Source organism: Xiphophorus couchianus, chromosome 15 (assembly GCF_001444195.1).
Source record: "Xiphophorus couchianus chromosome 15, X_couchianus-1.0, whole genome shotgun sequence".
In the NCBI taxonomy this organism is placed as follows: domain Eukaryota; kingdom Metazoa; phylum Chordata; class Actinopteri; order Cyprinodontiformes; family Poeciliidae; genus Xiphophorus; species Xiphophorus couchianus.
The window spans coordinates 6,427,357-6,441,910 of NC_040242.1; the positions used below are offsets into that span (position 1 = coordinate 6,427,357).

The 14,554-nt window shown below is 35.6% G+C and overlaps 1 protein-coding gene across 16 annotated transcripts in view; it reads left to right on the forward strand.

Annotated features, from left to right (window-relative positions):
- ptprk (protein tyrosine phosphatase receptor type K) overlaps nucleotides 1-14,554 on the forward strand; it is a 106,705-nt gene that overhangs the window by 62,212 nt on the left and 29,939 nt on the right. For all 16 annotated transcript variants that reach the window (XM_028039883.1, XM_028039882.1, XM_028039884.1 and 13 more), the window contains 2 exons: nucleotides 6,771-6,883; nucleotides 7,068-7,248. In XM_028039883.1, coding sequence (XP_027895684.1) covers nucleotides 6,771-6,883; nucleotides 7,068-7,248 — 294 coding nt within the window. The remainder of the gene's footprint in view (nucleotides 1-6,770; nucleotides 6,884-7,067; nucleotides 7,249-14,554) is intronic.

Consider the following 14,554-nt stretch of genomic DNA (forward strand, 5'->3'; position numbering starts at 1 on the left):
TGCTGATCATCTCTGCTCTCCTGTTAGTTCCCCTTTTTCCCTTCCTGTCACCTTTCACCTACCATCTACCTCCAACATATCAGTGATGTTTAATTGCAGTTTTACAACCTTTTACACCATTTCAAGTTCAATGTCAAAATCACATTTATATCACATTTATTTTCTTTAGCTTCTCTGATTTAGCATTCATTTATAATTTTATAACCATAACTTATATCACATTTATTTTCTTCAGCTTCTCTGATCTATCATTCATTTATGATTTTATAACCATAACTTATTAGTTACTCTTATTATGATCTTAATGTGAGTTATTACAGATGTTTTTCTGAAAAGAAACCAAGAATAATACATGATTCTAATTATTTACTACTAAAGTTACAGTTACTTGTTTTTCTTGTAGTTCTCACAAATATAAGTGTAAGTATTATTACAAGTAAATCAATATTAATATAAGTATTTTACTTTGAATCTTATCAAATTACTCAAAATGTTTAGATTTAATTTTTTAAAACTTTCATGCTTTAAAATAGTCTCAACTATTTTTATAAATCTGCAGGCTGGAAACTTCCTCTTTTTCCAGGAAACCTGCTTTTCCTGTTTAATGACTCTCTCTGACTGACTATGATTTTTTATGATTAGATAGAAAAAAGTAGAATTAAAGCAAAGTTTGCATGAGACAAAAACAACACACACAACTAGATTTATTTTATTGACACTTAAGTCTACTGTTGGGCCTTGATATCACTTGAGTGATTCATTTTAAAGATAACTTTATTTATTATTACTGTTAAACTAACTTTATTGACACTTAAGTCTACTGTTGGGCCCTGATGTCACTTGAGTGATTAATTTTAAAGATAACTTTATTTATTATTACTGTTAAACTAAAATCTCCAGCATGGGGAAGTGGGATGAGCTCGGATTTTCTTGACATCCATTATCATCAAAATTACAAAAAATGAAATGGCTCACTTTCTAAATAATAGAAATTCCTACAGTCAGTAATATTAACTGATTAAAACTTCTACTAGAAAGTTTTATTATTTGGGGGAGGGGAAGTGGGCTTGCAATCGAGCACTAAATTCATCAGTAATTTGAACATAGTGCACACACCATATACAGTTTTAGGTTTTTACTGTGCAAATTAGCCAACATAGTTTAATAAGAGTGCTTATTAAACTAAGAGTGCTTAGTATCATCCTTGCTATGTTATAGTATATACAGCACCTGGCATTTGTGAGATACACCATGGCTGCATTATGACTGGCAGCTCTTCAAAGGCCAATTTGCAACAATAGTCTGCTTTTGGTGAAGGTAACATAGTTTTTAATACTATAGTTAGCTGTTAAACAGGCAGTGGCCTGACTAATTAAACGGCTAATAGCAGCCTTTTGTACTCCTGATGTAAGATAAACGGCAGAAAAATATCGAATATTTTACACAATAAACATGACAGCTTGTAAACTAATTGTAGATTTTTGCCTAACTAAATCAAATAACAGTAAAATAATATTATATACATTATTTTAGCATAAGAAGGAATATTTAAAAAAATGTTATTTATGTTTTTTGCTCTTTTTTGTCGTTTTTTTTCTCAATCTTTGTTCTGCTACTGCTGTACTGTTTCACAGTGTTGCAGGTGGTATTTTAACCTAAGGCCATTATTCCATGAAATTCTCAGAACATCCCATGCCTACTCATTACAAAACTGTTAGCCTGAAAACTAGTCATAAGCTATGCACAATGCCATCTTTTCTTGACATTGTTACTAATAAGATGATCTTAATCATGTTCATTGCACAATATAGAATATAGATATATACAGTGTTCAGCTTAACACCTGAATATCTTAGAAATTGGTCTGTGTCTTTCCTTTATCTTTTTTTGCTTGATTAATTTATATTGTTTAAACCTTAAATAACATTTTTTTTCATAACTTCAAATGTCTAATTCCCTTACCAATCAAGTACAGCTCCTCTGAGTCTGACTGATTAAATGTCAGTCATTATCACAACATTTGCTAATGAGCAGAGCTCATGTGAGCTTATGTAGATCCATGTTTGCCAGTCTTGTGGCTGAATGTGTGTGTGTGGGCACTCACTCCGTCACTGTGCGGGTTAACTCCATTGTTGTCTGCGTGCACATGTGTGGGCCATGGGCGGGTGTGTGTGGATAGGAAACTGTGTGTGGGCCCTAGCTGTCATGTGCTTCTGACATGTGGTTAATAAGGTGTCACCAATGTGTGTTTGAGATGGGATGCTTTATTCATTCATTTTCAATGGCTTACATATTCAATTCATCTCCCAGGGAGAGACGGAGGAGGAGGGTGGAGTGAGAGGGGGGTAAAGGAGAAGGAGATTTGGGGAGAATGATCTGGGAGTGACAGTTAAAGGGTGGGGGAGGAACGGGAGGCTGGGGGAGTAAAAAGAAGTGTGAGGATGGTGGAAAAAGTTAAATGTAAATAGTCGGCTCATTATCCGAAGGATATCCACATCGGAATGAAGAACATGTCCGAATATGTAAACAGCACAGCAGAGTCTTATTTATTATTCTGCATAAAGATGACAGAGGAGGAAGAAATAACAAATCAAAGCTGAGGCGAGCATCGTGAATATGAATATTAAATAATCTACCTCATATAATGGAGCGTTCACAGTGTCCGGTGGCGAGGCCTCAGCTGTCTATGTCGCTTGACCCCATTTCTGCCGTAACTGTGGATTCCAATTCCCTCTGGAAATAAATCGATTTGTTCTTTTCTTTTGATCAACAAAATCTGTCAGGCTTGGCAATGCATTTGTGGATTTACTAAGAATAAACAAATGGCTACTGTTTATTTATCTGGAACGTCATTTCTGAAAACAAGAAAAGGCGAAGATGAGAGGGGTGAAGAATCTGCACGGCAGGAGCCGTATGTCTAAACTGGAAAGAAGAAGCAATCTACAAACATCAATCGAGGTTCATTCAGGATAGCGCTGCTTTTTGCTTACAGCCACCAAAGAGGATTTTACAGCTTTGAGGGTTATTGTTAATATTTCTGTTAGAAAGGCAAGACAGTAAAAGAATGGAAACACCGAGTATGCATGTGGAAGGAGAGTAGTCTCATGTTTATTTATTAGAAATCAAAAATATCAGGCTGGAGATGAGAGCCAGATAGAAATCAAAGAAACAGGGAATATGTTTATTTTCTTAAAACACATGCATGTTGGAGATTTAAGGCTCCTGCAGGACGAAGACGGCCATGAATATGGACATATTCGAGCTGAAATGGTAAAAAGTTTTTCTTTGAACATTTTACTCGTTAAAATGTATTTATTATGAAATTGAGGCCAGCGAGGGAGTGCTGCAAAGTGGGGTATTACTTGAAGAGTCATGTTCTAGATAAGAATATGAAGAAGAGGAAAATGGAGAAGCAAAATCTTCGATATGTGCAAAAATTGTGTATGTTTTAAAGATTAGAACTCTCAACCAGGTTAAAAGCCTGATAATTGTACTAAATTAGTTAATATCACACTTGTGACACAGAGATGAACGTCTGCAACATGTCTATGAAGAATGACTAATTAAATATATATTAAACCAAAAATCATTATGACAGCATTAATGTATGCAATAATATCACATTAGTAAAGAACAGCCTGGATGCAATATTTGGTAGTCTACAATATTTGAGGTGTTATGCTTTCAATCCCACCTGCCAGAGATATATTACAGTAGTTTGATGGACTTTCTATGGACTTTTTATATTTATTTTATATTTCTATATTTTCCCACATGTGAAATAGATCTTAGTAACCAAGATGCTTAGGTTCACAAGGTGGTGAACACATTCGTAATAACAATAGTTTTCCACAGTAACATTGGAATTCCGTACATCCTTAATTTTTACCATCGCCATTCAGTGTAATAATATTTACTTAATCTTGTTTGGTAACCCACTATCCAGAATTTTGATATGAAGCAATAAAAGATTACAAAATGGGTGAAATATCTTGAGGCAAGTTTTAAACTGCAGTGATGCAGATATATTTCAGCATGAAACAAAAACTGTATTGTTGTCCAGTAGCCCTAAGCCTACAGTTCCAACACAGATGGATGAATGATGGCAAAGCCGCAGTCCTGCCATTTCAAGTTTTATTGCGGATAAACAGCATGAAAAGTACAAGGGAGTCCGACTGTGTATTGTAGTGTGTGTATGTATATGTGTGTCACTTTAAGTTTGGTCAGAGGATAGGTCTAATAAAGCCATGCCCTCTGGTTCCCACTGTGACAGAGTGCATCATCATGTTAGCTTGTAGTTTACCCACATACACACACCACCATGCCAGCTTGCATTACGCACAACTGATGGCCTAAAAATCTCTTACAGTATTACTGTCACACAAGTGAATGAGGATGAACACGTTTGCTGTGTTGACTTTCATATAACAAACCTTGACATATAATCATGAGCTAAGAATGAGTTAAGAATGTCCATTTCTTCCAAATCACTAAATTATTTCTTCCACAAGTATGCTACTCAAATCATGCACACAGATGCACAAAAACCATAGTTTCTTTCTTTCTTTTTTCAAGAAGCAGTGACAGTTGGAGCTTCAGGCATTATAGAAAGCCTTCTAACACAGTTTTTTGCTGTTGCAACACTTACACAATCCTATGTTCACTTTTTCCCGGGTCAGATGTCCTGCAGCGAGTTTCTTGGTGATGTTAGCAGCGGTTTGGGAAAGCTAAACCTTATTGACAAGGTTGCTGATGATGGTCAACAAAGTACAACGTGCCTCATGGGTCAAAAGTCACATATGATTTTTTTTTTGTTGCATGCCCACTTTGTGTTTTTTGGTGTGCAGTCATGTTTAATATCACTTTATAAAGCTTATAGTGCTGTGTCCTCTTGCAAATTTGTACATATATAAATATATATATTTTCTTGCTTAGTTTTCTGGAATAGGATGAAAGACATTAATCTTTCATTTTATAGATTAGGTCAAGATTGATAAACTCATTTGAGGTTTTCCCCATGTTCATCAGTTTTGTCATTATTATTTACATTCGACCCAAAAACTTGAAAAATGATTAGACAGTTCACACATGTGATTAATAATATAAAACTTTGTGTCAACAAACCCACCATGAGATATTGCAAATTATGCTACTGATGATTTGTTGTTGTTTTTAGGTCAACTGTACAAATGACAAGGGACTGAATAGAAAAAGAGAAAATTTTCATTTCAAACCAGCTTTTGTTTTTCCCTTAAGAGTTACTTAATGACCCAGTTAGGTAATATTAGTTATTTATCATTTATATATTTAATAGACTTTAAAGTGGGACACTTTATAATGCTTAATATCCAAGCTAAAAACAAACAAGAACCCAGTTTCTTAAAAATATGCATCATTCAGTATTCACTTCAATTCTTTATCTTATCCTCAATCATCTAGTTGTTTACTTGATAGTGTTGCTAGTTGACATATTGTTGACGTTGTTGGTTTTCTGAAGTCACTTCGATGTTCATTATCTGGATTCAGCTCCATCCGCCTGCGTGTGTATGTGATTGTACACATTTGTGTGTCTGTTTGCACATGTGCATGTGCTGTCAGACTTAACTATTTTATCTGTTCTAAAAAAGCCTCCTCCCAGCATGAACCCTGCTGACAGCCACATTCAGCACACAAAAAATGCCAACACACACTCATACAAGAAAAAAGGAGGTGCCAACAATGCAAAGTATGACTAATATTGGAGCAAACGCACATAGTAACACCAGGTGCTCATATTTAATTTTGATAACTTTGATGTATCTGATATGGAATTTAAAAAAAAAAGTAGGACCTTTTCCTGTCCTCATACAGAAAGTAATGTTCACTGCGTGAGGATGTGTCTTGGAGATAAATCTCTGTGATTTACGGTTTGCTTGGCAGGTTGCGGTCCATGCACGGCTGGAGTGATTAATGCATGTATTGATGTATGTATGACTATGTGTCGTGCAGATTAATCTGTCAGTCACACAAGTGTCACACTTTGCACTGATCAGATCATCACAGTCATTTTCATATAAAAATAAACACAATTTATTAACTGGAAACAGTGATATATATGCACTGTGTAACCTATGCAATTAGTGAAAAGGAAGTCATTGCAATACTGATACTTCTCAAATTTTTGAGACATTCATGTGGTGAAATTCATATAAATAATGAGATAAAGCTAAAGAGGATTAGCCCCCTTTGGAAATTTCTCCTCATGTCAGTCTGACTCCAATTTAACATTCCGGTTTCCTGCTTGAATGAGTGCACATATCCCAACAACAATCTCACAAGTAAACATACATTATGGCCTCTAGGCTCTGACCTCGTCGCTCCTTGCAGAATGCATTTGTGCAGAGATATTGGGAAGTGAAGGGTAAATATCATTCATATGAATCAGAGCCTGCAGGTAGATGCTGGTGTAGGGATAAGCAGGCATGTCAGGTTTGAATGTAGCAAACCTTCTTGATTTGAAATTTATCAGAGGATGTACCAGAACAGAAATGACAAGTATCCATCGCTCTCTAGCAAGGTCAAGGTATTCCAACAGTATTGAGTTCTTGACACACAAGTTATTTCATTGCTAGTTTAATGTATGCAATTAGAAATAATAATAATCAGTTGAAGACATGATTATTATTTTTGCTGTTGTTTCATATTATAAAGTTGCGATATTGGTTTATAGTGTGTAATCCATCTTCGGTACCACATTTAAACTTCCTGTTGTTCTTTTGTTTTCTCCTCAGAGCCCCCTCACCCTATTGCTCCACCCCAGCTGCTTGGTGTCGGCCCTACATACCTGCTGATTCAACTCAATGCTAATTCCATATTTGGTGATGGACCCATTATACTTAAAGAGGTGTGTTTTCTTTATGAGAAAATCTATCATTTTCAAGCATTCACTTGTACCTATGTATATAAATAAAGCTGTATTAGCATTTAACAGAAGTGTGTGTAATAAATTTTGAAATGCTAACATTTTCTTTGAGAAAGGAAGAAAAAATTTTTTGAACTAATATTTTATGTTTGATTATTTTCTTCAGGTTGAATACCGGATGACATCAGGCACCTGGACTGAGACTCATGCTGTGAATTCTCCCAACTACAAGTTATGGCACCTGGACCCAGATACAGAGTATGAGATCAGAGTGTTACTAACGAGACCAGGAGAGGGAGGGACAGGAAAATCAGGACCACCTCTCATTACTCGCACCAAATGTGCAGGTAAGACAAAAATAGCATGGTAAACTAAAAGCTTTATGCATGAAAATTCTCAAAAAATGAGACTTTATCTTGTTTTTCTTGTAAATATAAATTATTTATCTTATAAATATTTCTTCCTGGTGTTTCTTACACCTAGGTTTTTATTGACTTTATCAACTGTTGCCCTTTATTTCAGAATCTGAATTTTTTGAGGGGAAGAGATATTTGAACAGAGAGTATGCATGCAGAGTATGAAGTGTGTAGTGAGAGGCTAAATTTAAGAGCAGAGGAGGAGGATGGTAAAGTCAAACTCAGAATATGGTTGCTCAGATGAAAGATGAAATTTTTCTTCTTTCACTCCTGGACTGTTTTTTTTAAATGTTTTTACTTATTTTAGCAGCTCCTCCCTCTATATATCCCCCCTTCTTTCATAGTCATTGGCTTTCCACCCTTTCTCTGTGCCTCCCTCTCCTCATCTCCTTCGCTCTCTGTGGATCAATAGACGGAGGGCAGAAACACTGTCTGACATTTGTAGAAATAAACGACTGAAATATAAACACAGCTAGCCTGGGGGAGAGAGACAGCATGGGTAAAAAAAAGGTTGATATGAAAGAGAAAGAGACAGAAATAAAAGCAATGAGTCTGAATGAAAAACAGAAAAAGAGAGCAATGGAGATATGATGAAAAACAATAAGGCTGGGAAAGAAAGAGAAAAGAGAATCAGAGTGGGGCAAGAGAGCAGGAGGCGAGAGAATGATGAAACTGGGGAATGAAAATGAAAGAGATGAAAACTCATAACCACAGGGCCTGACTGATGTCTGCCAACCCCTCTGTGTGTGTGTGCGTATGTGTGTGAACTGGTGAATGAATTTGAATGAGAGTGTGTGCATCTGTTCTTGTTTATTGACAAAAAGGAAGTCATAGACTTGTTCAGGCGACTCATCTATTGAGTAGTTTCCTGTTTAACAGGAGGAGGAAATTAATCTTCTTACTACTCTTCCAAGTAGAACATTTCCGCATTAAAGACACAGATTTATTGTAATTTCAACAATGTGCTGGGACAGAATAAAGTCAAATCTTAATTTAAATAAGATCTGACTTTTTATTTTAGTGATAATCAACAAGGAAAGACTTTTGTTGATGCTTAGCAATTTTGATATCAGCCCAACCTGAGAATAACATATAAGATCACTGCAGTAAGATATACGCTTTCTATTACATTGAACCACAAATGTCAATGTATATAATATATACTTTAGGTGATAGACCAATACAATGTATTGCATAATTGTAAAGTGGAAAAAATAAGTGCTTTTCACATTTTGTTTTTACAAATGAAAGCATTCACATATCGATAAATCAAATCCCAAATTATATAATTGGTACATATAGTCCACCTGTTTGTAAATTAATTTCACTGTAATTATTGTAATTATATCAAGGCCTTTGAGGTTTGTTTTACCAGAGTACTGAAAACAAATGGCATCATGAAGACAAAGGACTACACCAGACATGTCACAGATAAGGTGCTGGAGTAGTTTAAAGCAGAATGGCACTATATAAGAATATCCACACATCTCAAAATGCAGCCTGGAATCTATCTTCTGAAAAAAGATAGATGCACCAAGAAGATATCTTGGTGCATCTTCAAACCTATCAAGATATTTAACTAAACTCAGAGGCATGACAAGAGGAGCATTAATGAAACACACAGCAGAGAACCTTTGGTTATGCCAGAGGAGCTGTAGCGATCCACAGCATGGGTGGAAACTCTGTTGACAGGATAACTTTTAGTCATATTTTCCTAAATCTAACCTTCAGAGAGGCAGAAGAAACTAATTGCTAAAGAATGCCCTAAGAAGTACTTTTTGCAGATAGCTAAAGAAGATGCAACCACATCTACTACAATTGCTAACACAAACATCTAAAAGACAACACTCTTCCCAGAGGAGATAAAAACTAGTTTTTTTTTAACCTACATGCAAATGAATAAAAGTAAAATTACTCATTAAACCAAAGTTGAAACATTGTGATGGGATTATCATTCTGCGGGTATGCTTTTCTTCAACCAGACATAAGACAGTTGATAAGAATTGGTGAGAATATAGATGTAACCAAATGCAGACCAAGGAGACCATGGAAGGCAAACTGTGAGAGGCTGCAAAAGACTTTATAATGGAGTGGAAGTTTACTTTTTTAGACTTTAGTGTCCCAAAGGGGAAATTCTTTTCCACATACCAACCTATGTGTTAAACATCAACACGTAGATAATAACAAGCAGGTAGACAAACACCATGGGACAAAGCATAACACCACCACACAAGATACAACATAAAAAAATCTTAAACTTGCTCTAGAGACATACATCTTACGCCTCACATTAGATGCTTCATTTTGCATAATAGCCTTTCTATAAAGCATTATTTTATGCCATACTTTAAGATTATTTTCACAAGTTTGTAAAAGTATCCCTTATGTACTTTAAACTTAACAATTCTGCAAATCTTTGCATTGGTCTATCGGAATAAAATTCAAATTTCATGAAGATTTGTAGTTGTAACATGATATATTGTATATCTATTCCAATATGACACATTGTGATTTTATGACAACTGATGTTGCAAACATTTACTCGGCAGGGTGCAATAACTATCATGACTCTCCACATGTAGCTAATGAAACAGATTTTTTTTTTTTTTATCATTTATTCCCCATTGTTTTAGCCTTTAAGCTAAGCTAACCAGCTTCTGGCTGTATCTTCTGATTTATACTCTGCATTCTCATTTAACTGTCAGCTAGGAAGCAAAATAAACACATAATAAAGCTCATTATCATTAAAAGCACATTTTTATCTGCATCACCCAGTTTAAAAATATATGTGAACCACTTTGCTTTTTGCCAGGGTACATGAAATTTAAATGTTGTACACAAACTAGTCTCACTTGCTTATACTTTAAATGAGTATGCAGTAAACATAGTTATCAGGCAGTAGTGATGCTAAGTGAATATTATCGCTGAGCTCTGCTTATTCTATTTTTATTAAAAATATATCTCTTTTTTTTTTTTTACTTCATCTCTTTGAGGCTATACTCACACACATGCAAATTCATGTACACCTTCAGAATTTTATTAAGTACATTTGTGTTAGTTATGAGACACGCAGACACGGACCAGAAATGTTATTTAAATGGTAAGGATTCCTTTGCTTTTCTGTTTGGTTACGTTTGTCTGATCCCACCACCTGTAGTTTGCAGAATATGATCTTTTATATGTTGAAGACACTGGAACACACTTGTACAGACAAACCTGTGCCCAATTGTCAGGCAAAAGGCTCAACATGCCACTGTATGAAAGACTGTTTAATTAAAAACCAATAAAGTTAATAAAATCCTGCGGAGATATCACACATTCTGCTGAGCAGTTGATGTGATAAGAGATCCCTTCCTCTTCTTTTTTATGTTTAAATCTATTTTCATCACATTCGTTTCTTAGTTTTCTATCTTTACCCCTTTTTGATGCTCTATCCTTCACTACACGCTGACTTTTCTCTCGATTTTTCTTCTTTGGTAATATATTGCTCTTGTCTGAAGGGTGAAAAATAATCAACTTGATGTGAAGAGCATTGAATCCATGTGCAGTATGTGTGTTTGTGCCAGTGGAGAAAATGATGAAGTGGCTTTTAATCCAAAGCCTGACTGTTTTTTTTTGTTGTTGTTGAAACCTCTTGGTCATGGTCAGATTAAAGACACATTGACACAAACACAAGAAACAAAAAAAGATGGCACATATGTAACATCATTTGATATATTTCTGAACAATAAAAGAACATTTTGTAATGGCGATAATATTGGTAAATATAGCCGGTATCAGTTTTAGATTTTGCCTATTTTCTTTTCTCTTTTTCTTCCTACAGTCTGTGACCTTTAGCACCATATTTGTGCCTTTTTCCAACACTTAAGCAGCTATTAGTGTAACATGATGCCACACATCTAAGGGGGGAAAGGGATCTTTGTTGCAACTTCTGTAAAATTAGCACTAATAATAATATTTCTCAGTCCCAACATTGTAAATATAATCATTATTATACACTGCAAATTGCCCATTTGAATATGCCAAATCTATTCACTCATCAATAATACCTACCCTTGAGAATGATGGCAAAACAAAGAAACAAAAAAGAAATATAAGAAACAAACAAACAAAGTCTTAATTTTGTAGTTTGTTTGTAGAAAAATAATTTCTGGACAGAGCTGTAGTTAATGTTTTTAATTTTAACTTTTGTGGTGCCAAGTTAAAAATATATTTTTTTATCATCCAACTGAAAAACACTTGGTGCACACAAACATCCACCCGACATGCAGAGACTGATTGTATGCAGTCAGTTTCATTTGTCTTCCTCATGACAGTGAAAGGATTACCAGGAACTAATTGGGCAGATTAACTTGGATTTAGCAACATTTTCTCTCAACCTTTTCTTTTTCGCCCCCCTCCTGTCCATTCTCTCCGCCTGTTCTTTCTTTTCTGCGTTTTCCTTGATCTTCCCTATATTCTGTTTAGTTTGACAGTGTGACGACTGTTTATTTGTTGGCTTTCTGTTGTTTCATGTTGAGAGGCATGGTTGTGTTCCCATTTGCGTAGTTTAATTTCATTTAGTTTCATTTCCTTTGCTTTTGTTTTCCATGCTTTAATTCCCACCTCTGGATTCTGCTGATATGAAGCTTTCAGTCCTTGGTGTTATTGTTAGTGTTTATTGGTATTGTTGTTGTTTTCAAAGCTCCATCTGTGAAGAACAAAGCCTTTTAGTTTCAACATGAATCCAGCCATTTGTCAGTCTACAGGAGGAGGGGAAAGGGACAAGGCATGCTCTATGGTTTGCCTTTGGATTTGGTCCCATTTGACTTTGGCCACCTTCCAAATTAGTTATCGTCTCACCCATTCCACCTCTCTCTCCCCTTTTCTCATCTTCCGCACTCTGCTCCCTTTATCTGTCCCTCAGTCCTCCACAGTTTCACTTCATTCTATATCTTTCTTTTCTCTTTTCTCTCCTCCTTTCTTGCTGTCTGTCCATTTTTTGCTCACCTTTCTGCCTGCTTTTACCACCCACAGTAAATAGAGATAAACAGCAGTGCATTATGGGTTAGGATGAGAATTGGGTTTTGAAATTAGTGTGTGGGTTGTGGATATATACAATACTAAAATTATCAGTTCCTCTTTAACTTTTCTACCTTTTATCAAGTCACAATCTCAAACGTTGATGTATTTCATTAGGATTGTGTGTGATAGATCAACACAAACGATGTTGTAGCTGCAAAGTGAATTAAAAAGAATGGATGGGTTTCAACTTCTAAAAGTAATAAAGACAAGTATTTTTTTGTTTGTTCGTATGTAGGTACATACAGTATATACAGTATGTCTGTGTTTGCATGACATAAGCATCTGCTCATATTTTGTTTTAATTCCTTGCTGGTGACCATCTCACTATGAGGAGTGAGATGGTCACCATCTCATCTCTTGATGCATCAGTGGCATCAAGAGACCAAAAAAGATCAATGCTACTTATTACATTGCTTGATGTGTGTGTGTGTGAGGACGTGTATGTGTGTTTCAGCAGTGCTGTTTATGGGAATGATCACAGGTATTGATTTTAACAGACACAGACAGAAAAAAGAAACGGGACAAATGAGTAGAAGACAGAAATAGAGTGAGGCAGGTGGAGAAAGCAGGAGTTTTCCCTCTTGCTCTATTTAAATGTCAGCCATCCAATAACTGGTTGAAGCCAAAATGAAATGCTATGACCCTTTCCGCCATTAGCACCCAATAGTGCACACACAGTACATGAATAATATTTGCTCGGCAGAGAATTGCCTGCATAACCTTTTGTCTCCTTTTAATATTTTTTCCATTTCTTATCATTTTATTGGTAAAATATTTCTATTAAAATGGTGTAGCAACCCTATCATTATTGTAATGTACTCTTGGTGTGTGTGTGGTTGGAACTTTGAAAGATTTGTGCTTGCCCTTGACAATAAATTCTTATGGTGAGCTTTAAGAGAGGTGAGCACACGCACACTCACACTCACAAATGCCCAAACCTACCTGCCTTGATTTAATCTTTATTTTTGTCGCAACCTTAAGTGTGAGTGTGTATTTGGGTAATAACTGAGTGCAAGAGTGTGTACGGCCAGTTTCAGAGGCAGTGTGTGTGAGTGACAGGTAGATAATGGGTTGTCAAGAGGAAACAACTAGTTTGTGTCCTTGTGTTGTCTCCTCTGAAAGGAGGTAAAAAAAAACTGACTGGCCAAGACAAGTAGGAGTTTTAAAAATTACCTTTATTGTGAACTGTTTTCATTTATAAGTTCTCAAAAAACGTATAACTTATCAAACAAGAGAATTACAAGAAGGGAAATTTAAAAAGAATCTTCAATTATACATTAAGTCAATTGTAAGCTAACTGATCTGTCTTATTTGAATGAATATAACTTATTAACTTATCAAATTTACCTGTGATTTGAAATATTGCAATCAACAGAACAACCAGAGTATTCAACTGGCTTTCTTCACAGCCACTTATTGTATAAAATCCTACTAAGAGTAATTTGTCATACGAAACGAAAGGTTTTATGAGTTCTGCATTTAACAGATGTATTTTTGTTTCCTTTAGAATCAGAAAGACGATGATTAAACATAACTATGTTTGTATTGCAGCTGATCTCTGTCAACATTTCATGTTCATACTTTAAGATCCTTGGGTACTCTGGCTTCCTCTCATGCTCCAAAAATATGCATGTTGTTTAATGTGGACATATGCTTTTAAAGCCTTCCTTTTCCCATTTAAATCATTCAGTTGTGGTTTACATAAAGTGGAACTGCAATGCTTTAGTCTGAATTTCTTGTTATGGTAGCTCCACAGGCGCCTCTTTTACCCCTGTTCTGAGATGGGTCTCAGAACAACTCGCTTTGGTGTGGTCTCTTTAAATGCAACTGAGACACTTCACACACCGCCCCCCTCCAGGTATCAAAGTGTTCCACTTCACCGCGTTCGGACACATTTTTAGTTTGATAGCAGAGACATGATTATCTGGCAGCACAGAAACATCGCTGAATGGATTTGAATCATGTGTTCTCCAAGACAAAAACGGCAATAACAATGGCAAGAAGTTGATGTACTGATACTATTCAAAACTCGCAGTTTGGTTATGTCCTCAAAAGCGAGCACACGGCGCTAACATAAGCAGAAGTAAAGATGCTACCATTATCAAAATAATGGCCAGAAAGTCATATCACCACACAATAAATTTCTGTCTAAAATAGTTTATTTCAGCGTTAT